This window comes from Sorex fumeus, unplaced genomic scaffold (genome assembly GCF_029834395.1).
Source record: "Sorex fumeus unplaced genomic scaffold, SorFum_2.1 ptg000083l, whole genome shotgun sequence".
Taxonomy (NCBI): domain Eukaryota; kingdom Metazoa; phylum Chordata; class Mammalia; order Eulipotyphla; family Soricidae; genus Sorex; species Sorex fumeus.
In genome coordinates, this window is record NW_026606140.1 from 12,759,005 (window position 1) to 12,780,359 (window position 21,355).

At 60.3% G+C, this 21,355-nt stretch overlaps 1 protein-coding gene across 1 annotated transcript in view; it reads left to right on the forward strand.

The window, feature by feature from the left end:
- Window positions 1–21,355, forward strand: part of NOS1 (nitric oxide synthase 1) — a 50,328-nt gene that overhangs the window by 3,085 nt on the left and 25,888 nt on the right. The window contains exons 2-12 of the mRNA XM_056131056.1: window positions 1,378–1,504; window positions 4,843–4,971; window positions 6,291–6,436; window positions 8,677–8,839; window positions 10,104–10,195; window positions 12,351–12,492; window positions 14,281–14,420; window positions 15,001–15,175; window positions 18,124–18,225; window positions 19,233–19,427; window positions 19,769–19,854. Of these exons, the coding sequence (XP_055987031.1) occupies window positions 1,378–1,504; window positions 4,843–4,971; window positions 6,291–6,436; window positions 8,677–8,839; window positions 10,104–10,195; window positions 12,351–12,492; window positions 14,281–14,420; window positions 15,001–15,175; window positions 18,124–18,225; window positions 19,233–19,427; window positions 19,769–19,854 (1,497 nt within the window). The remainder of the gene's footprint in view (window positions 1–1,377; window positions 1,505–4,842; window positions 4,972–6,290; window positions 6,437–8,676; window positions 8,840–10,103; window positions 10,196–12,350; window positions 12,493–14,280; window positions 14,421–15,000; window positions 15,176–18,123; window positions 18,226–19,232; window positions 19,428–19,768; window positions 19,855–21,355) is intronic.

Here is a 21,355-nt window from a genome sequence, read left to right on the forward strand (position 1 = left end):
CCACTCTCCTTGCTCGGCCTGTGGCGGGAAGAAAAGGGCTTCGCTCCTGCCAGCACACGCGGGCAAGCGTCTGTGGAGAGGGCAGAGGGAGGCAGGGAGAGCCGGCAAGGGGAGGATGGCAGAGCCCTGACGGAGGCGGCTGGTCCTCCCTGCCCGCAGCAGTGTCCTCAAAGCTGTTGGTCGAGCATGCGGGCTGCAGGGCATGGTGCAGACTCAGAGAGTCCTTCCGCCCTCCCCCCCACCCCCCCGCACACTCCAGCCCAGGCCTGGGCGGTGCTGACAGAACTGAAGCAGGAGAGTGCCCAGGGCACCGAGGACAGTCCCTCCAGAGGGTGAGGACACAGAGGCTCCTGGCAAGGCTGGTCAATCAGTCCCCTCTGCCAACAGGCGACAGTGAGAGAGTCTGCCCAGACATGCCAGGGTGGGCTAGACAGGGAGCGGGGAACCAGGAAAGAGGCACCAGACGGAGCACCTGGGGTGGGAGAGCACCACCCCGGGAGCACAAGGCAGTGTAGCATGAGGGTGGAGCATTCCTCGGAGCATGGAGAAGTGTAGCCTGAGGGAGGAGCACTCCCCGGGAGCACAGAGCAATGTAGCATGAGGGAGGAGCACTCCCTGGGAGCATGGGGCAGGGAGGTGAGGTGGCAGTGGTGGGGGCCAAGGTCTGGAGATTGACACGGCCGGTGGGGCTGTTGCCCTCTGGAGTGATGATGTGAGAGCCTCCACACGTGTGTGACCTGGGGTGAACCTCTGCCCCCTTGTGCCCTCTGTGAAACGGCCGTGGGCGTTTGTGTGGGGAGTGAGAGTGCGGGCACGTGCCAGGCGCCATCCCCGGAGCGTGGAGCTGCTCATTGCAGCATCCCCCGCCACACACACACACTTGGAGCCCTCCCGGTGGTCCCAGGGCACCCAACTAGGCTCAGGGTCAAGGCCTGAGTCCACCCTGGCCCGGAGAACGTGCCCCTGCCCACCTCGCCTGCACTCATGTGGTCTGCTGGGCGCTAAGTTTTTTTGGGGGGGTTCCCCCAGGAGGCGGCTCCCATGGCCCCGTCTATGTATTTAAGTGGGGGGGGGGGGTGAGAAGGGGCCACAGCCCTCCTGCCACAGGTGGCAGAGACCCCCATGCTCCTGTGCGCATGTGGATGGGTGTATGCCAGCCCTTGGCGCCCCCCGCTGAGCTCAGCCTCGTGCCTACAATGGTCCTGGCTGCCCGCCTGTCCCCAGTGGACCCACGGAGCCAAGGGCCGGGTGCCCAGAGCGCCCAGTCACGGTCTGGGTATGGGGTGGATGGTCTGGGCTGTGGGCACATCCCCACCAGGGCCTCCGACTGGTGCCCCAGTGCCACCCTGGCCTCACCTGCCCCAACTTGCCTCACAGGGATCTGGACACCAAGGCCCGTAGGCCCCTGCCCCTGAGCGTGAACAACGACCGCGTCTTCAACGACCTCTGGGGCAAGGACAGCGCGCCCGTGGTCCTCAACAACCCGTACTCGGAGAAGGAGCAGGTAAGGGGCATCAGACCGGCACCCTCCCCCCCCCCCCCCCCCGCCTCTCCGGGCTGGGTCCTGCCTCAGGGGGAGCACCGGGCGGGGGCTGGGCCCTGAGACAGCATCCTGCCCCAGCCTCGTCTCCTTCCCCGGTTGGATGACTAACAAGTGGCCTTGGCCGTTGCAAGGTCAGTGGTTTCTGGCCCTGGACGGCCACAGGGCCCATGCAGAGGTGGACGGGGCACAACCCTGAGTGTGCGGATCTTCGCTCAGAGAATGTGCTGCCCCCTCTCTCCTGTTTCTTGTCACTTTCTCGCATCTATGGAGCCGTGGCAGGGAGGGGAGGGGCAGCTTCCTGTCCTCGGCCCCGTCGTGTCTCTGCCACGTGGCTCTGGCCTGTCTGCATGAGCTGCTCCTCCATAGCAGAAAGTCGGGCTGCTGCCTGGGTTTGGCCGGGACACCGCTATCGCCAATGACCCTGTGGAGAACATCTCTGGCCCACGGGATGTGGGGTCAGAGGTCACGGGTGTGCGTGATGGGGCAGAAGTTGTCAAATGAGAGTGAGGGACTGTGTCTGGTTGCTACCGCCCCAGCAACTCGGGCTGCGCCCAAACCGACTAGTCTTTGCTGGCCACCGAGGGGTGCTTGGGGCCGGGCCAGCCTGGCATCCCAAGGGTGGTTCCGTCAGGCAGGAGCTTGGTGGCACCTTTTCCTCACCTCCCCAGACAGCTAACGGACAAGGTGGAAACCACCCTCGGGAAACGTGTGAATGTCCTTCCCGAGCTCTGCACGCCCTGAGTGATGGGGTGGCTGTCAGCGGGTGGCAGAAAGGAGAGGTGCCCTGGCCACTTGGCAGATCCCCGTCGCATTCCTGCTGCTCAGCCCCTGCCCAGCCTTCTTGAAGCAGCCAGTCCAAGCCGTGACGCAGAGCTTCCCAAGAGGGGGACGTGTCCAGGGGGCACTTTCCTGAGTGCCCAGGGGGCCTGGGAGAGGGGGCAGAGGACTCCACACTCAGGCCCTTAAGCCTCCCCGCCCCCCCCCTCACACACACATACACCAGGTTATCCACTGGCAGGTACACTAGGCATGTCTGGAGGACAAGCCCCTTTGTAGATGTCTTGGACTCTGTCCCCACAGTGGGGCCACCCTGAGCAGTCGGGGACTGTCACTCGGTAGTCATCCAACAGGCATGTGGCACAGCCGATGGCTGGTTAGTCTCTTTGGGTGAGGCAGTGATCCCCACCGTGATGCAGATGGTTCCAGTCACTGTGTGCAGGACCCGTGATGTGCTTGCAGCACCAAAGACTCCCAGCCTGCCGTGGGCAGCTTCGCCTTCAAATGTGGACTGTCCTGCAGTGGTCAATCAACAGTGTGGGTACTCTGCACTGGACACAGAACTTGGGCACTGCAGGGTTCTCTGTGTGTTTCTGGCCACAGGGCCACCCCCTACAGTGCTCAGGGGGCACTCCTAGTAGGACCGGGGGCACCCGGGGATCAAACCTGGGCCTCCATCATCAGAGCCTGAGCTTCAGCCCATGGGGCTCCCAGGGATTTTCCCCCAGTCCCCACCACTCCCTGTTGTCCCACACACACCCTGACTAGCCATCACAGCCATGAGCCCCCAGTCCCTGACACGTAGGAAAGATTCTGCCCCGTTCCCCATGAGGCTGTGTCAGCTCTGAGATCAGAGCTTCCTCTGAGAAACAGCCGAAAGGACAGAGACCCCCATGCTCCAGGGCCTGAGTCCCAGCGCCCCACCTCCCGTTCAGAGGAGTCAGGACTGGGGGTCCCGCAGGACAGGGTCCGGGCAAGGTCTGCCTGGCTCAGGCACGGCCGCCTTCTTGCTGTGTCCTTCCTCCCAGCTTCTCCTCCCTGAAGTGCAGAGAGACACCACCCCTTGGATAAGGCCCCCAGATCTGCCAGGCAAGCACCCCAGCCTTGGAGACCTCGGCAGCCCCCATCTCCAAACGGTCCTATCAGAAGGGCGGATTTGAGAGAGAAGTTCAGGAGGGACATGGTTCAGCCCTGAGCAGAACTCGCAGGACTGTCAGGGGCAGAGAGAGTGGTGGGGAGACGGGAAACTCCCCCATTGTGACATACAGATTAACATTGTAACATAGAGATACGAAGACTCTCCTGTGCCAGTACTTGCAGACAAGCATGAGGTGGGATGCTGTGCTCAGGAATGATCTGGAGGGCCCAAGCGATAGTGCAGCGGGCAGGGCATTTGCCTTGCACGTGGCCGACCTGGGTTCAATTCCCAGCATCCCATAGGGTCCCCCAGCACTGCCAGGAGTAATTCCTAAGTGCATGAGCCAGGAGTAACCGCGGAGCATTGCCAGGTCTGACCCAAAAAGCAAAAACCAAAACGAAATAAAAGAATGATCTGGAAAGAGCTCTCACTCTGCGGCATTCAGGCAGAAGGAGTCAGGAGTGAAATAACTCAGAATTTAACCACCGTGGCTGTATCCACTGCATCGGGAGTCTGCCCACTCTTCCTGTAAAGGACAAGAGAGGGAAATCCTTTGGGTTTTGCGGCCCCTCCAGCCCTGGTCTCCATCACCCCTCCCCAGCTCCACTGCAGCCAGAGGGCACAGACACAAGGACTGGGCCGGGTTCCAATAAAACTTTATTCGCGGACCCTGACATTGGCACTCCACGTGACTTGCAGGGGATCACGAACTTGTCTTTGTCTGACTTTTTTCATCCAACGAGTTAGATGTAATGTGAGGCTGCCCACTGGGCACCAGTGTGGGGGGCACCCCACCCCCACCCACTGTTGCCAAGAGCTGTTACAACTGTGGGGTGAGAGGAGGGACCCCTGAAGCGCCCCCAGGAGACAGAGTGGGGGGGAGGGGGCCAGGAGGAGGGTCTCAGGGCACGCGGGAGCTCTTGGCCGTGGGATCCCACCCCTCCACTTCCCCTTGGACTCTGAGCCCATTTTACGTTTCCATGTCCATGGGGCCTCTGTGGATCCCCAAAGCAAAGCAAAGACAGAGCCTCGGAGAGGATCAGGAAGCCCAGCGCATCCCTGTCCAGTCCAGGACCATGGCAGACCCTCGCACAGACCCCCACCGCCTGCCACCTCCTCCCAGTCCTGTCCCCCTCCAGAAGGCACACGTGGGGCCTCAGACCCAGCCCGAGCAGAACCCCAAAGGCTCTCGCCCAGCTCCTCCTCCCACATGTCAGGGGGATAGAGGGAACGCCTTTCTAGGTCTACCCGGACCCCGGGACCCTTCTCTGTGTAGCCAGCTGGCAATGGGCATGCGGGAAGGGAGCGATGCATCTCCCCAGCTGGTGGGGACCGTTTTCCGGGGTCGCCCCTAATGCCCCCTCTCCCTCCTCCTCCTCTGCAGCCCCCCGCGTCGGGGAAACAGTCCCCCACCAAGAATGGCAGCCCCACCAAGTGCCCCCGCTTCCTCAAGGTCAAGAACTGGGAGACGGACGTGGTCCTCACCGACACCCTGCACCTGAAAAGTACAGTGGTGAGTCCCCACCAGGCATATGCCAGCGTCCCGCAGCCCCCAGTGCCCCCCCACAGTCTCAAGGCAGACGATCGGAGCCACAGGTGGCCAGGGAGGGTCCTGAGCACTCACACCGACACTTGGAATTCGTGCTTCTTGAACCCTAGAACCTAGTGGAGCGGCTGCTTCTGGGTCGGTCCCTCACAGTCTGGGTTGTCTCTCTCTGCGGGAGAACCAGGCAGGGCCTTCCTGGCTGGTACAGCCCCACCAGGCTGCCCGTGGCATGACCCGTTTGCGCAGATGGGCTCCCGGGGACTCTGGGTCCCCACGGCCTCTGCAGTGAGATGAGCAACCCCCAACTTCCTGGCCCAACTCTGCCCCCCACTTGTTGGGGAAGTTTTTCCCCGAGGTGCCCAGACACGTGGAGCACCAGCCCAGGCAGCTGTGGGGCGAAGGATGACGGGCACGCAGAGAAACACCCTCTGGGGAGCAGCCGATGGCTGTTCACTTTATTGCCAAATACACACATAATTTACAGAGTGTCTCGGCATACAGGAAGGTCCAAACACATAAAGTTCAGCATTATTGGCTTACCGCCTACTCTGCTCTGCCCCAGTCCCATCCCATTCAAGGCTAGATGCTGCCTTAGGGTGATTTGCTGAGCATACATGACAGTTTCTGTGTCGTGGGTGCATGTGACTAGGAGGTCAAGTGAGGCTCAAGGTCAAACACCTGGTGCTGACCCCCTGTTCTTGCCAACTCTGCCCAGATACTCCCTCCCGCGGGGTCTCGCTTCTGAGCCTCTTTGCAAGGTTGGGTCTCGTCTTCTCCAAGACCCAGTGCCATGCTCCACACCCCTTACTCCTGCGGCGTCCACCGTTGAGCTGGGTGGCCTCCTGCAGGCACCCACAGCCCTCCGACAGGCCAGCTTGAGGCAGGCTGGACTCGGATGGCCCCAGCTGGGGTCGCCGAACACTGTTCCCATGGTCTCCCCGTCTGGCGAGCTAGCGTGGCCTTAGGCTTGCTGGGGACTGCTGTGGAGACAGACGCCTTGCAGCCAGGACGTCAGGCCAATTCTGCATGTGCGTCCCCCCGATGTCCCCCAGAGAATCCCCCCTGAGCCACTTTCCTGGCTCCCTCTTTTCCGAGTCAATGCAGACCCAGCTGTGGGTTCAGCCCCCGTGCCTCCAGGTCCCAGGGAGTCCCTGTCACATGGCCCCTGTGGTCCCTGGCCGCAGCCTGCAGTGGTCAGAGGCCGGGACTGGAGGAGGCCCCTCTGGGAGCCCCAGTTGCAGGACTGCAGGGTCCCAGCAGGGGGTGTCCCGCTCTCGTCCCTGCAGGAGACGGGCTGCAGCGAGCACATCTGCATGGGCTCCGTCATGCTCCCGTCCCAGCAAGTCCGCAGGCCCGAGGACGTCCGCACCAAAGCACAGCTCTTCCCCCTGGCCAAGGAGTTCATCGACCAGTACTACTCGTCCATTAAGAGGCAAGTGCATAGGACTAGAGCGATAGCACAGCGGGTAGGGCGTTTGCCTTGTGCGCGGCCAACCCGGGTTCGATGCCCCACATCCCATAGGGTCCCCTGAGCACCGCCAGGAGTAATTCCTGAGTGCAGAGCCAGGAGTCACCCCTGTGTGACCCAAAAAGAAAAAAAAAAAGAGGCAAGTGCATGTTGCCCAGAACTTTTGCTTCCGGCCTAGCAGAGGGTTGAAGCCAGACCCGAGCCTGACGTCTCTCCCCTCATGGCCCCCAGAAGCTGGTGGCTCGAGCACCAAACCCGGCGCCCCAGAATGTTTCTTCTTTGGGCTCCAAGAACGTCACTTAAAGGCCAGAGAGGATATTATGGGGCGGGGGGATGGGGAGGGTAGAGGGGGGACGGGGGCGCTTGCCTTGCACGTGACTGACCTGGTCCAGCCCCCAGCCCCCCCTATGGTCCCCTGAGCAGTGCTAGGATTAGCCTTAATGATCAAACCCAGCTCCCAAAGAACATATTTATTTGGCCTGAAAATAGCTCACTTAAGAGCCAGAGAGGTCAGCCAGCGGCTCGGCACTTGCCTTCCACGCGGCCCACCCTGGTTTGATCCTGGGCACCTCCCGGGGGTCCCCCAAGTCCGCCAGGTGTGATCCTTGATCATGAACCAGGAGTGCGCCCTGAGCACCACCAACCAAACACAGCCGAGGAAGCAAAGGGGGAAATGTCGCTTGTTTTGGAAACGTTTCAGCTCCTCCCCTCCACCTGGCCCCGGGCAGAGCAAAGGTAACAGAAACCCGCTTTAAGAGCGGGGAGAGCAAAACTGACCCACCTGGAAACTCCCCTGGAATGACCAGGGGCCTTTTCTGCAGGCTTGGGGGAAGAAAGCTTCCGAGTAATTTGCTTGAGAATAATTTCGAGCAGCAGAAGGAAATGAGAAGCCAGGGGCACATGCTGGTGTGTGCCCGGCTCTGAGCTGTCGCCTGGACCACATGCCCACTCCCTGTCCCCTCCCAGTGCCACCCCCCAACACCTCCAGCTGTGGTCCTTCTAACTCCCAAGCTCTGCCAGGTCTGGCCCCTGTTTTTACAAAGCAAAGGAGTAAAGGACAGCGCAGGCTGCTGTCGGGACAGTGTTCCAGACATGCAGAATGCAACTGTGCGGGACTTAGAAGACACATGCCTGCCCCCAGGACAGCGGGAGTTGGTCTGTGACCTGCTCAGCGTAACAGTCACAGCCGAGGACAGAGCAGCCTGTGGTCAGGAGGCGGGCACCCAGCCACGGTGCTGTGCTTCTTACCTACCTGTCCCTTCTAAAATTTGGATGTTTGTCAGTCTCCTTCCCGATGCCTCTATTGTAAGTCTGAAGGCCTCTGGGACCATTGTGAGTTCCTAAAATTGCATCCACAATTGGAAGGGTTCTCTTTAAAAGCCAGATGTGGGGCTGGAGTGATAGCACAGCAGGTAGGGCATTTGCCTTGCACGTAGCAGACCCGGGTTCGATTCCCAGCATCCCATATGGTCTCCTGAGCACCACCAGGAGTAATTCCTGAGTGCATGAGCCAGGAGTAATCCCTGTGCAATACCGGGTGTGACCCAAAAAGCAAAATAATAATAATAATAATAATAATGTCACTGTCACTGTCCTCCCGTTGTTCATCAGTTTGCTCGAGCTGGCCCAGTTACATTGTGAGACGTGTTACTGTGTTTGGCATATCGAATACGAATATCACGGGTAGCTTGCCAGGCTTTGCCGTGCGGGCGAGCTACTCTTGGTAGCTTGCCGGGCTCTCCGAGAGGGGCGGAGGAATCGAACTCGGGTCAGCCATGTTGGCTGCATGCAAGGCAAATGCCCTACACACTGTGCTATTATTGCTCCAGCCCTGAATAATAATAATAATATAAATAAAAATAAAAGCTAGATGTTCCGTCTCTCCTGAGAGCAGAGAGGGCCAGCCTGGGCCCTTATTTCTCCTAGGTGACCATCCCTCAGTGGGGCAGAACTGTCCTGTCCCCTGGGCCTCTGTTGTGACCTGTGTCCTGTGACCTCCCCTGTGACCCTCAGTCCCTGCCAAGCTGGTGTGGGCTCCTCTCCCCTCCTGGGCCTTGGTGGGTGTGGGCTCCCCTGGTCCCTGCTCTCCGCTTAAGTGCTCACATCCAGAAATCTCCTCGGACTTCTGCGGCTCCAAGCCTCCCGCCACTGCCCCCCCAGCCCCCGGAGAAGGTGACTCGCTTGTGTCCCCCCTTCTGGCTCAGGTTTGGCTCCAAGGCCCACATGGAGCGGCTGGAGGAGGTGAACAAGGAGATCCACACAACCAGCACCTACCAGCTGAAGGACACGGAGCTCATCTATGGAGCCAAGCATGCCTGGCGGAACGCGGCCCGCTGTGTGGGCAGGATCCAGTGGTCCAAGCTGCAGGTGAGCCGGAAGACCCCCCTCACCTCCCCCTTCCCCTCGCCCTGGGGACCCCCTGGCAGGGGAGGGCACAGGGAGCATTCAAGAATGTCAACTCCAGGGGCTGGAGCAATAGCACAGCAGGTAGGGCATTTGCCTTGCACAGCCGACCCGGGTTCAATCCCCCACATTCCATATGGTCCCCTGAGCACCGCCAGGAGGGATTCCTGAGTGCAGAGCCAGGAGTAACCCCTGTGCATCGCTGGGTGTGACCCAAAAAGAAAAACAAAAAAGAGTGTCAACCCCAGTGCCGGAGAGATCGTCTGAATTAAGTCGCTTGCCTTGCATGCACCCCAGAGCGTCCCTCAAGCCCCAACAGGTGTGGCCCCTGAGCACAAAACCAGGAGTAAGCCCTGAGCACTGCAGGGTGTGGCCCAAAGCCTAAAAATGTGTCGGCTCTTGGGACTGGGTCCACAGTCCGACCCAGGTTCCATCTCTGGCGCCACATCGTCCCATGATCATCACTGAGTACAGCCAGGAAGGCCCCTGAGCACCTTTGGGTGTGGCCTCAGAGACCCTGAAACCAGCCTTGCATTGAACCACCAGCCCAGTCAGCCACAAATCACCCATGGGGTCACTCCCCAAAAAAGCATCAATCCCTGGTGCCAGAGATATGGCTTAAGTGACCGAGGACATTCTCAGCCATGTAGGCCCAAGCCCAGCCCCCTGGACTCTGCCTCCCACCAGCAGTTCTGGGTATGCCTGGTGGCCCTCCACACCACTAGGAGCAAATAAAATTCAGGCTCTTCTGCCCCTGCCAGGACCCCCAAGTGCCAGTCAGGTGATACTCACAGGGGTCCCTGGTTCAGGGTCACACCCCAGGCCAGCTGAGAGCTGCATCTTCCCCAAAGTAGAAGTCATCCGCTTCAGTATGTGGCAGATCCCCCCACCCCATCCCGTCCGTACCTCCACACCCAGGGCAGATGGTCTGCCCCCACAGTCAGGCACCCCGAGGTGCCAGGTGGTGCCCCTGGAAGGGTCCAAGACGGAACAGGTTTCCCATCAGGCTCTGAGTCTGTGTTTGGAATGTGCTCGCTTATTTGGAAGCTGGGAGAAAACGAGGGGCTGAGGGTTTCCCTCCTCTCCCCCTGCCCTGCGACCCTGGGTCATGCTCACTGCTAGACAGGATGGTCAGGCTCGAAACGCCAATAAGAGACTCTGGCGCCTGGGACTCCAGGTCTGGGCAGGCAGGCAAGGGAGCCACCAGCACCCACATGTGCCCTCACAGGTGTTCGATGCCCGCGACTGCACCACGGCCCACGGCATGTTCAACTACATCTGCAACCACATCAAGTACGCCACCAACAAAGGGAACCTCAGGTGAGCTCCTGCTGGGGATGCACCGACAGGGCCCAGGGGAGCGGGGGACTGCTGCTGGGCCCAGCACCCACACCCACCAGGGAGGGCCCCCAGGCCCCCGGCATCCTCCTCCCCCACCCAGAGGCCCTCCTCTTGCAGAAAGAGGAGGGAACAGCACTTAGGAGAACAGCAGCACACTTAGGAGAACAGCAGCAAGCCCAGCCCCCTCGGCTGGGAGAATGCCCCCCTCCCAGCACCCACAGGCCGGAGGGGCTGTTCCAGGTTCTGGGGGCTGGTTCTGGGGGACGATTCTGGGCGGGACTGGTTCTGGGGGGCAGTTCTGGCTTTGCCTGTTGCCTGTTGTTTCTTTGCTCCTGCCTGTTGCCCAGAGCTAGCTCTGTCCCCCTTGGTTCAATCGGCTTCTTCTCCAGAACTGTTCCTTCTGGTGCTGTCCAGCCAGCCAGGCCTCCCCTGGGGTCCCTCCAGCCCCCCATCCCACCATGGGGACCCAAGCCCCAGGGAACAGCAAGCAGTGGCCAGAAGGACATGGCTGGACCGGCAGCCAGGGTGTAGCAGAGACACTTGTAAATCCCCACCGCCCTGCCCCAGGCCCCGGCTATTCCCAGCTGCTGACCACCAGCCCCACCTTGGGGCGGAGCAGGGCCACTGCAGGGATAGTCCCACAAGGCCTTGCGCCTTAGTCCCCCACGGGCTTTCCTGCACACAGTCAGCCTCCTTCCTTCTGACCCTGCAGCATCTCAGAGGGAAGAGGCCACACGGTGACAGGCAGGGCTGACCAATTCAGGACCTGGGCACTTTTCCACAAAGACGGCACCCTCAGCAAATAGGGGGACCCTGTCACAGACCCCAGCAGAGGGTCCCCTCCAGGTCTCAGGGCTTGGGGTGCTGGGGGCTGTTCATAATGGTGCTGTGATGCTGATGGGGTGGAGGGGATGCACCTCTCTCTCTGTCTCTCTGTCTCTCCCTCTCTCGCTCTGTCTCTCTGTCTCTGTCTCTGTCTCTCTCGCACACACACTCACACACCAGGTGCTTTCCTGGTTTTTACTGGGGGCAGGGAGCAGCCTCATGAGATTTGTAGGGAAACTATTCAGCCGATTCTTTTTTTCTTTTTCTTTTTCTTTATTTTTTTATTTTTTGCTAGTGATGCCAGTGGTGCCCGGGGGTTCCTCCTGGTTCTGCACTCAGGAATCACTCCTGGCGGTGCTCGGGGAATCATATGGGATGCCAGGGATTGAACCTGGGTTAGCTCCATGCAAGGCAGACGCCCTCCCTGCTGTTCTATTGCTCCAGCCTCAGCCAGTTCTTTTCTCTGGACACCCGGAGCCATGTCTAGAAACACTGAGAGACGTCATAGACCTCAGAGCCGCTTGAGTGGGTCAGGACAGGAGCCCGAGTCTACGAGGGGGTCCCGGGCGGGAGACAGAAACGGCATGAACCGGCCTGGTGCTCGGCCTGGCCTCAGACGTGCTGCTCCCCACAAGGTCCCTAGGGAGACGCCTCTGGGAGGCGGGTGCAGGTGGGAGGCTTGCAAACCCCACTGCAGAGCAACCCACTGCCCTGCCTTTGCTGGGGGCTTCGCCGCCCACACAGGGCGACAGGCCAGAACCGAGACCAGAAGAGAGAGACATGGGGGTTCAGGCATTTCCCTGGGTGCAGCCAACTTGGGTTTGCTCCTGCTACTCCAGAGGGTCCCTGAGCATCCCCAGAAGTGACCCCTGAGCACAGAGCTGGGAGTGATCCCTGAGTACTGCTGGGTTGTGCCTTCCCCCCTAAAAAAAGTTTCCAGTTCAAGAACTTCCTCCTTCCTTCATTAGGGCGTTTGCCTTGCATGCGGCCAACCCGGGTTCAATTCCCAGCATCCCATATGGTCCCCTGAGCACGGCCAGGGGTGATTCCTGAGCGCAGAGCCAGGAGTAACCCCTGTGCATTGCTGGGTGTGATCCAAAAAAAAAAAAAAAAAAAAAGAACTTCCTCCTTCCTTCAGAGAGCTGACAAAAGCCTCCCGCCCTGCTGCCTCTCAGAGCCACGCCTGAGGAGTGCAGCGGGCATGTGCATCCTCTCGGCCCGAGAGACAGGCCTGATTCACTCTGAGCCTCCCATGACACCTCCGCCAGGAGGACCGCCCTGATGGCACTCCTACCCCCACTGCCCACAGGTCTGCCATCACCATCTTCCCCCAGAGGACTGACGGCAAGCATGACTTCCGCGTCTGGAACTCCCAGCTCATCCGCTACGCGGGCTACAAGCAGCCCGACAGCTCCATCCTGGGGGACCCGGCCAGTGTGGAGCTCACTGAGGTGCGTGCCTGCGCCCCGCCCGCACGGCACCCCCACAGCCCGTGGCTGCCCCCTGCTCGTGTGACGGCCTAAGGAGGGCAGCCGGAGGGGTGCTGGCATCTCCCTCCCGTCTGGCATCAGCCAGCTCTGGGCAGTTTTCTGCTCCCACCCTCCAGCTAGGACCCATCATCCCATTTGTCAGATGATAGACTGAGTCCCACCAAGGCTCACAGCTGTGCCTGACACCCGCCTTGTGTGGGTTGGGTCTCACACCAGTCTCCTCTCACTGACCCACTCATTCGTCCATGCAGCATTCCCACCACTCAGTCCCCCCTGCCCCCAGCCCCTCTTCAGGATCCTAGCACAACCCATGGCCACAGCTCCAAGCCACCCTCTCCCCTCCCTGGGCACCTTCCGGGCGTGACGTGCTCAGGTGGCAAGGGAGTGGGCACCCTGCATGTGGGAGATGCCCGGGCAGGCCCCCTGGCCCCAGCTAGCCCGTCTCAGCCCGGCTCCTCCCACACGGCTGCCACCAGGCCAGACTCGATGCCCCACTTGGGCCGCTGGGGGACCTTGTCCTGGGTCTGTAGAGTGGACCCCTCAGCCTCCACCCCAACTGCCTCCCCGGCTGTGTGCAGTGAAGCCCTCACTTCCCCCGCACCCCCACACCCCTGCGCCCCAGCCCAGCCCCAGTACTCAGCACACTGGCCCCTCCCACCCAGCAGACATGGGCTGGCCATGAGAAACGGGGTGACCCCACCAGAAGACCTGCCAGGAGTGTAAGGGACACCCCAGGGTCCCACAACTGAGGCCAAAAGGAGGAGCAGAACTTGTTTCCTTAGTAACGACCGAAGTGACCTACTAAAGTAATACTTTTGTGTTTAATACCAGGTTGACCTAGCTGTATTTTTATTAAGGCTACATTCAATCAGTTGACACAGTTAACTCTATGTTAAGTATCTTGAAATATATTAATTTACTCGATAAGTTCTCATGAATAGGTGATGGTATTTAACAGATTTAATTAAAGGCCTATAATGGATTCATTTGATCAATAATCCTAATGAAGGGGAAATAATGAATATATTGCAAATCTTCGATGTCATAATTTATCAAAACATACTGATATTAATACCCTACTAGTGTACTACGTATAAGTTAATATAATTGATTCTCTATACTTAGTACTAAGTGAGTCATTAAATACTATTGAAATTTAAATCTGCATAGACTAAAACAAATGTATCATTTATTCTATTTTCACCAGTTTATGTTTTTTAAAAGAAGACTCCTGGAGAATTTTTTAGCTTTTATTCTTTTCATTATTTTTTACCAATTACTATTCAGCTTAGATAATATGGTTACAGTAGTCTTAAAAATTGTGGTATTGGGGGTGGCGCGACAGTACAGCGGGTGGGCGCCTGCCTTACATGCGGCCGACCCGGAATCCCATATGGTCCCCAGAGAACCGCCAGGAGTAATTCCTGAATGCAGAGCCAGGAGTAACCCTTGTACATCACCGGGTGTGACCCAAAAAGAAAAAAAAAAAAAGATTGTGGTATTGAGGTATAGTCACTGTACCCCCACCACCAAGTGCCCAAGGACCCTCCTCCATTAACTGAAGGGGGTGGGGGTTCTCTTTCCAAGGGCTGGATTCAAGTGGACTCTGGGAAGGTGTGATCTCGGTAAGGGCGGGTTCCCCACGTGGGCGTGGTCTACCGGAGGGCGTGGTCTCCCGGAGGGCGTGGTCTCCCAGAGGGCGTGGTCTCCCGGGGCGTGGCCTGTTGCCTGACGTTGGTCTGCTTGCAGATCTGCATGCAGCAAGGCTGGAAACCGCCTCGTGGCCGCTTCGACGTCCTGCCGCTCCTGCTCCAGGCCAATGGCAACGACCCCGAGCTCTTCCAGATTCCGCCAGAGCTGGTCTTGGAAGTGCCCATCAGGCACCCCAAGTAAGAGGGGCCGGCACAGGGAGTTAGGGCAGTTGGATTTGCCAACGGCCCTCTGCCCATCCCCGGACCTCCCGGTCCTTTCTTCTGCCCGGACAGAAGCTTAGGAGGGTGCGGGGAGGGGTTGCACCTGAGCTGAGTAGGTGCCCCCAATCAGTGAGTCCTCCTTCACCAGACTGCAGCCTTCTCCATCTTGCCTGAACCCCGATCTGCCCAGTCCACTCTCCCGTCAGCACCTGGGACCTGCCCTTTCCCAGGCCCTAAAGGCGGCCAGAGCAGCAGCACCTCCTGTCGTTTGGGTACAAACGGGTCCACAAGCCCCAGGGACCCTCTCTCAGTGGCAGCTAAGCTCTGGCCCCAGGCAGCGGTTCTCCCCGAATTTCCCAGGAAACCAGCAGGAATGCAGGGAGTCAAGCCCTGCTGTGCAACCAGGGCTCACACAGGTCTAGAGTGGAGTCCAGGCACCCAGTTCTGACCCCGCGGGCCCCTTCCACCAACCCCAGACCAGACCACATGCATCCCACCCTGTGCCCCCCCACAGGGCACCCCGTGCCCATCTGAGCTGTCCACGCTGCCCCCGCAGGTTTGACTGGTTCCAGGAGCTGGGGCTGAAGTGGTATGGGCTCCCCGCCGTGTCCAACATGCTGCTGGAGATCGGCGGCCTGGAGTTCAGCGCCTGCCCGTTCAGTGGCTGGTACATGGGCACGGAGATCGGCGTGCGGGACTACTGTGACAGCTCCCGCTACAACATCCTGGAGGTAAGACCGGGCTTGAGAGGACAGGCGATAAGCGGGAGCTCGGGGGACCCAGTGGGCACATCCAGAGGGCCACGCTCGGTCCTCAGAAGGGAGGATCAGAGAGACGGGGCCAGGGTGAAGGCACTTTCCCTGTAGGCAACCCATTCGCCTTGAATCCCAGTACCGCAAGGAGAGGTCCCCGAGCACTCGGGGTGTGGCCCCAACCCACCCTCCTTCTGGCTCCCCTCCCCCACCAAAAAAGAACAAAATTAACAAAATTAAGTTGGTTTGTGGAAAACTCTGAGCAACTTCCATGGGCTCACTGAACCCAGCCCCGAGCATGCCTCGCCCTGAGCACAGGTGAGGTTCCCCAAAGGGAGAGGTGACCAGCTGGGAGGCCGCCCTCCTGGGCCTCTACCTCACCGTTGCACAGAACACAAGTGCATGTCCCACATTTCCAACCCTGCTGGTCAGCAGAAAAGGACATGCACCCAACTCTGTGCTACGCAACTGGCTGACCCACCCCCAAGGGAGGAGCTAGGTTCCCAGGCTCCCCCCGGCAAGGAGGGCTGAGCTGGCAGGTCCTAGTAGGCCCTAGGCCCACACGCAGCTGAACCTGTTCTCTGGGGCTCCCCCACACTGGCTGCAGGCTGGGCCTTCCCCTGACTCGTGCCAGTCCCGCTGGGACAGACTTGGCACCCACAGGTCAGTGCCAGGGATGTGTCAGACACAAGTGCATGACCAGGAAAGGTGCAGAGGCAGGTAAGGGGTCCTGAGCCCCGGGAGTGCCATCGCCAGGGAATTGGGCCCCATCATGCCCTGACACAGGGGGATATTCACCCACCGCAAAGCTCTCCAGACCCAACAGCCTGGATTTTATGGAGGCGTCATCAGAGAAACTCGATCAGTTACTAACTCCACTTCCAGCCCGTCCCCTCTCCAGAGGATGGGTGGGGACGGGGCTGAAGAGTCCCAGCTTCTAATCAGGGGAAGCAGAGCTCAGGGCCTGGTCCCACAGTCAGTCGGGAACAGAGTCGAGATGAGAACTGGAAGCCACCACAGTGAGACGTGGGACAAACGCTGCGTGAGCTTGTCCAGAGCGGGACAAGCGCCAAGTTAGCCTGCTTGCGTGTGGCGCCCATGCAAGTGCGCCTGAAATGTCAGGGTGGCCCAGCGCCTAGACCCTGGCTGGTTCCCACATGAGAAAGAAGCAGCAACTTCGTGATGTCACCTGGGCAATGCCCACACAGCCCGTCGATGTGTTGGAGCATGGGGTCTGCTGTGGGCTTTGGGACTGTATGCCAGTTCCATATTGGTGCATTTAAACCCAGGGTCCCCAGCCTGGCTGCACAGTGGGGTTTCCTGGGAGCTCCATGGTGCCGAGGCCCTTCCTCCAGATTATAGTTCGGGTCCACCGTGTTGGGGTCTGAGCATTGGCATCTTCCGGAGCTCCCCATAAGGCCCCTCGACCTCCACCAACCCACGCCAGATACTGGTGAGAAGGGAGTTATTTCAGGGTCCGGAGCAATAGTACAGCGGGTAGGGTGTTTGCCTTGCACACGGCCAACCCGAGATTCAATCTCTGGCATTCATATGGTCCCCCAAGCACCGCCAGGAGTAATTCCTGAGTGCAGAGCCAGGAGTAAAACCTCTGAGCATTGCTAGGTATGGCCCAAAAAGAAAAAAAAATAAATAAAAGGGAAAAAAAAAGTCATTTCAGGCTCTTTCCACAGACACAGCTCAACTTAGCATGGGGGGGTGGGAGGCTTTTATGTTGTAAAATGCACCTCAGACTTTTAGCCGCCACTAATTTCTCTCTTCTTTCACCGAAACCCTGCTGTAGAAACAATAGCGGCCCGCTCGGGCTCTCTGTGGCTTTCTGGAAACAGCACGACCCTCTCTGCCTGTGCTCTACATGGAACCAAAAAAAAAAAGTCTCAGCCCCAAAGAGTGATTTACCAAGTCTGTTTTGCGAGTCTTTCACTCGCTGCTATTTCACGGCCAAGAGGAGTCACTGGGCATCCTAAGTGAGCCGCCTGCCGCCCCAGCCCCCCGGTGCCAGCTGCCTGTGCCTACCCGCATTGACATCTGGGGCTGGGACGCGGATTACCCAAACCCCAGCCGCCGTCACGTTCCCACTCCGTAATGAGACCCGGGTTCCGGGGAGTGACTTGGGATTGACAGAGGCAGCGGCAAGTGCGGCAAGTGCGGCTCTAATTAATGGATTTGCCACTGGGTGCCTGCTCTCCGCTCCCCACCCGGCTTCAGCAGGAGAAACACACCCACCCGCCCGTCAGGGGACTGTCTGCTCCACCCCCGGGTCTGGCGCCTGGTGCCGCTCCCTGGGCTTCTCCTCCAAGACCCAGTCCCCTCTCAGAGCTTCTGTTCTCACATCTGCCAGGGAGCGGCCAGCCTGCAGCCCCCGGGGGCTAGAGGCCAAACAGTGGCCACTGCAGGGGTGGGGCAGAACAGGGTAGGGGTTGGGGGTGGGGAGCTCTTCCTCTCAGAATCCAGGTGCTGTCCCTCCCCCTGCCACACACACCTCTGCTCACAGGCTCCCGGAAGCCTCCATCACATCTGGACGCAGAGCCGGGTTCCTGGGCACGGTTCTGCCTAGTTCCGTCTCCCCCAGGCCTCTCACGCTGACTATGCTCTGGTTCTCGGCCCTAGGGCCTTGGCAGAGACCTTCCCTGCCTGCGGGGACAAACGCCCGGCTATTTCTCACCTTCCGGGCCACAGCTCGGTGCCTGCTCCACCTGCCGCATTCACCCCACCAGAACTGCTCCCCCTCCCGGCGTCCTCGCCCCTTCCACAGCCCAAAGCCTTCCCCAGACTGGCCGGGCACTGGGGTCCGGTGACTGATGGAGCGACTGCAAATAGAGGCTCAAGGACAGTTTCACTAGCCGCCCCCACCTCCGTCCGAGAGCCGGGGGTGCCCCGGCTGATGCCCATGTGTCTCCCCACCCCAGGAAGTGGCCAAGAAGATGAATTTGGACATGCGGAAGACGTCCTCGCTGTGGAAGGACCAGGCACTGGTGGAGATCAACATCGCGGTTCTCTACAGCTTCCAGGTAGCCCTGGGTGCATCCCGGCTGCGTGGCCTTGCGTGGGCCGAGCCGTGTCCCCTGGAGACAGGCAAGGGCTCAGGGCTGGCCTGTCCACTCTGCACTGTGGGGGAGCAGGGCATCAGGAGCCCAGGCGCCGCTGGGGCCCCCCAGTGCCAGAAGCAGGGGAGGGAGGAGCCACCGGAAAGGGCTGTCGGGGCTGGAGAGAGGGTCCGGGGGGGATGGAGAATGTTCTGCAGACCCGTCTGACCCCCAAGACCTCTGTGCACAGTGTCCCTCGAGCACTGCCGAGACTGCCCGAGCCCAGAGCCAGGGGTAAGCCCTGAGCACCCCGAGGTGTGACCCCAAGCCCCGAAATGGGGACGTGCGGAAGGACAGGTGGGCACTGTGCCCCCCCCACCCCGCAAGCCACAGTCAACTCAGTCCCAGTCAGCGACCTCCCCCCCCCCACCCCCCACCGTGCAGTTTGCTGTATCCGTGCACTTCACACCTGTTTCCTCACTCTGGTCACCTTTGTCCCACACCTTCCCTTCGAGAGGATGTTGCTTTCTCACCATCGGTTATTAGAATCGTTGGTAAGCGAGCCACACCCACCCAGGAACTCCCTTTCTCTTTCCAGAGAAGAACTGGGGGCAGGGAAGTGTGCAGCATAAAGTGGTCATGGCAGGGGCCGGAGGGATAGTCCAGTGGGGAGGGCGTTTGCCTTGCACATGGCTGACCCCAGGATTAATCCCCGATGTCCCATAGGGTCCCCCGAGCACCACCAAGAGTAATTCCTGAGTGCAGAGCCAGGAGGAACCCCTGAGCATTGCTGGGTGTGACCCAAAAAGCAAAAAAAAAAAGGTGTCATGGCAGGTTTCGACTTGCTGGCCACGTCACCCCAATAAAACATGGGTTGGAGGGTTGGAGGCGTCGGAGACATCCTCGGGTACAGCTGGGGTGACTGCCGCAGAGCTGCAGAGGGGCGCTGTGCCTGCCTGGACATGCCCTGACTGCCCGCCGCTCCCCCACAGAGTGACAAAGTGACCATCGTGGACCACCACTCAGCCACCGAGTCTTTCATCAAGCACATGGAGAATGAGTACCGCTGCCGGGGGGGCTGCCCGGCCGACTGGGTGTGGATCGTGCCCCCCATGTCCGGCAGTATCACCCCCGTCTTCCACCAGGAGATGCTCAACTACCGGCTCACGCCCTCCTTCGAGTACCAGGTCCTGAGCACCCCCTGCCCCACAGAGTGGGCTGGGTTCCTGGGCAGGGGCTGGCACCCTTCACCCTTGCACTCTTGACCCCCGCATGAGTTCAGTGGCTGGAGGCAGCCCCAGGGGTCAGCACAGGCCTCCCTGTGCTGGACTTCCTAGGCCACAGCAGGGGTCAGTTCCTGGAGGTGGCAGGACAGGGTGGGCAACTGGGCCGCCCTGGGACTTCCGGCCAGGACGTCTCGGTCACCTTTCTCCCCACAAGCCCGGTCACCCACCCTCCCCACGGGCCTGGAGCCGAGGAATCGGAGCCAGCGTCCCTCACGGCAGTGACCTCCGTCCTCTCTTCCCAGCCTGACCCTTGGAACACCCACGTCTGGAAAGGCACCAACGGGACCCCCACCAAGCGGCGCGCCATTGGCTTTAAGAAGCTGGCGGAGTGAGTGCCCCTGGGGAGGGGAGCGGGAGTCGGGCCGGGAGGGGGCTCAGCCCTGGGGTGTAACTCCCCGCACCCCCTCTGCCTCTGCGCCTGGGGGGCTAATGTACCACCACTCCCCTCTCCTGGCCCTGCTGTCCTGTGTGAGCCAGCCCACTCCTAACAGAGGGGACGGGGACGACCTTTGTCGCCCGTCCCGGCATTGAGGGACCAAGGCAACAACAGCTCTGCAGCATTTACCACATCATTTCGTGGCGTCACCACTGCGGGACAGGAAGTCCTGGCACCCAGAGGAGGGGGCTCTTGGCGCGTGCCCCTGGAGCACACGCTTCCCAAAGGGGCCCGGTGCCCGGACAGGCTTGCTCACGCCCTTGGCTCCTCTGAACAGCAGATGGGGCCAGGGGCATCCCCTGGGCCAGGCAGAGGGCAGGTGGCAAGAGCCAGCTGGATGAGGGCACTGCCCCCTGGCAGCCAGCAGCCAGGCACAGGCCAGAGAATCGCGCAAATTTAGGAAACGACACGGCGGCAAGTGCCACGGCCGCCAAGTCCAGGGGTCCCGGAGAGCTCACGCCATGAGGGCAGAGCTGTTGCTGGACAGAGAAACGGAGAAGACGCCACTGCCCCGGGGCTGAGGGAGCCAGTCCGAGCCAGACTTAGGAGAGCTTGAGCGTAACAACGACCGATGCCAAAGAAAGTGCTCAGAGGGCCGGAGACTGGGGACAAGCTTCATCTTGTTGCACTTAGGAAGCCACTGGATGGGTCGGGTGGTCAGAAGGTGTCAGAACCGGCAGAGCCAGCTGTGCCTGAGCAGCAGAACCAGTGACACTGGGCTGGTATCATGACTCCACAGGCCTGGCTCCCCTAGCCGCCCAGGACCCTGTCAGGAAGGGGGACACATCCGTGACACAGAGCAATCGTGGGATAGGGTTCAGGAGATGCCTTCCTGGGCGTGCAGACGGGGAGAACGGCTCCGTTACCACTGCTCTCATGGGACTGGAATAATAGGACAGCAGGGAGGATGTTTACCTTGCCCGCAGCTGACCTGGGTTTGATCCCCGGCACCCTTTAGGGCCCCCTGAGCCCCACCAGGAGTGGTCGCTGAGCACAGAGCCAGGAATCAGCCCTGACCATCACCGGGTGTGCCCCGAAAGCTAAAACAAAGATGCTCACTGGGCCTAGCTGCAGTGGGGTGTGATGGCTCCCAGGGACGTGTCCACCTGCCCAGAGGGGCCCGTGCCCTTCACTTTCCCCACAGGTAGGGCAGGTGGCGCCAGGCCCAGGCTGCGGACAGTCATACCCTGAAGTGGAGGCACCAGCTGACAGTGGTCCCTGAGGGAGTGGGCTACCGGAATCCGCAGGGCTGACCACACTCTTGCCTCACCCCCTCCCCTCAGGTTAGACCCCCGCAGTGAGCCGTGCAGCCGCCAGGCCCCCTCTGTCCCTGGCGCGCTCTCGTCCAGTCCCCAGCCTGCGGTGGAAGCCACAGATGGCCCAGGCAGGCCCA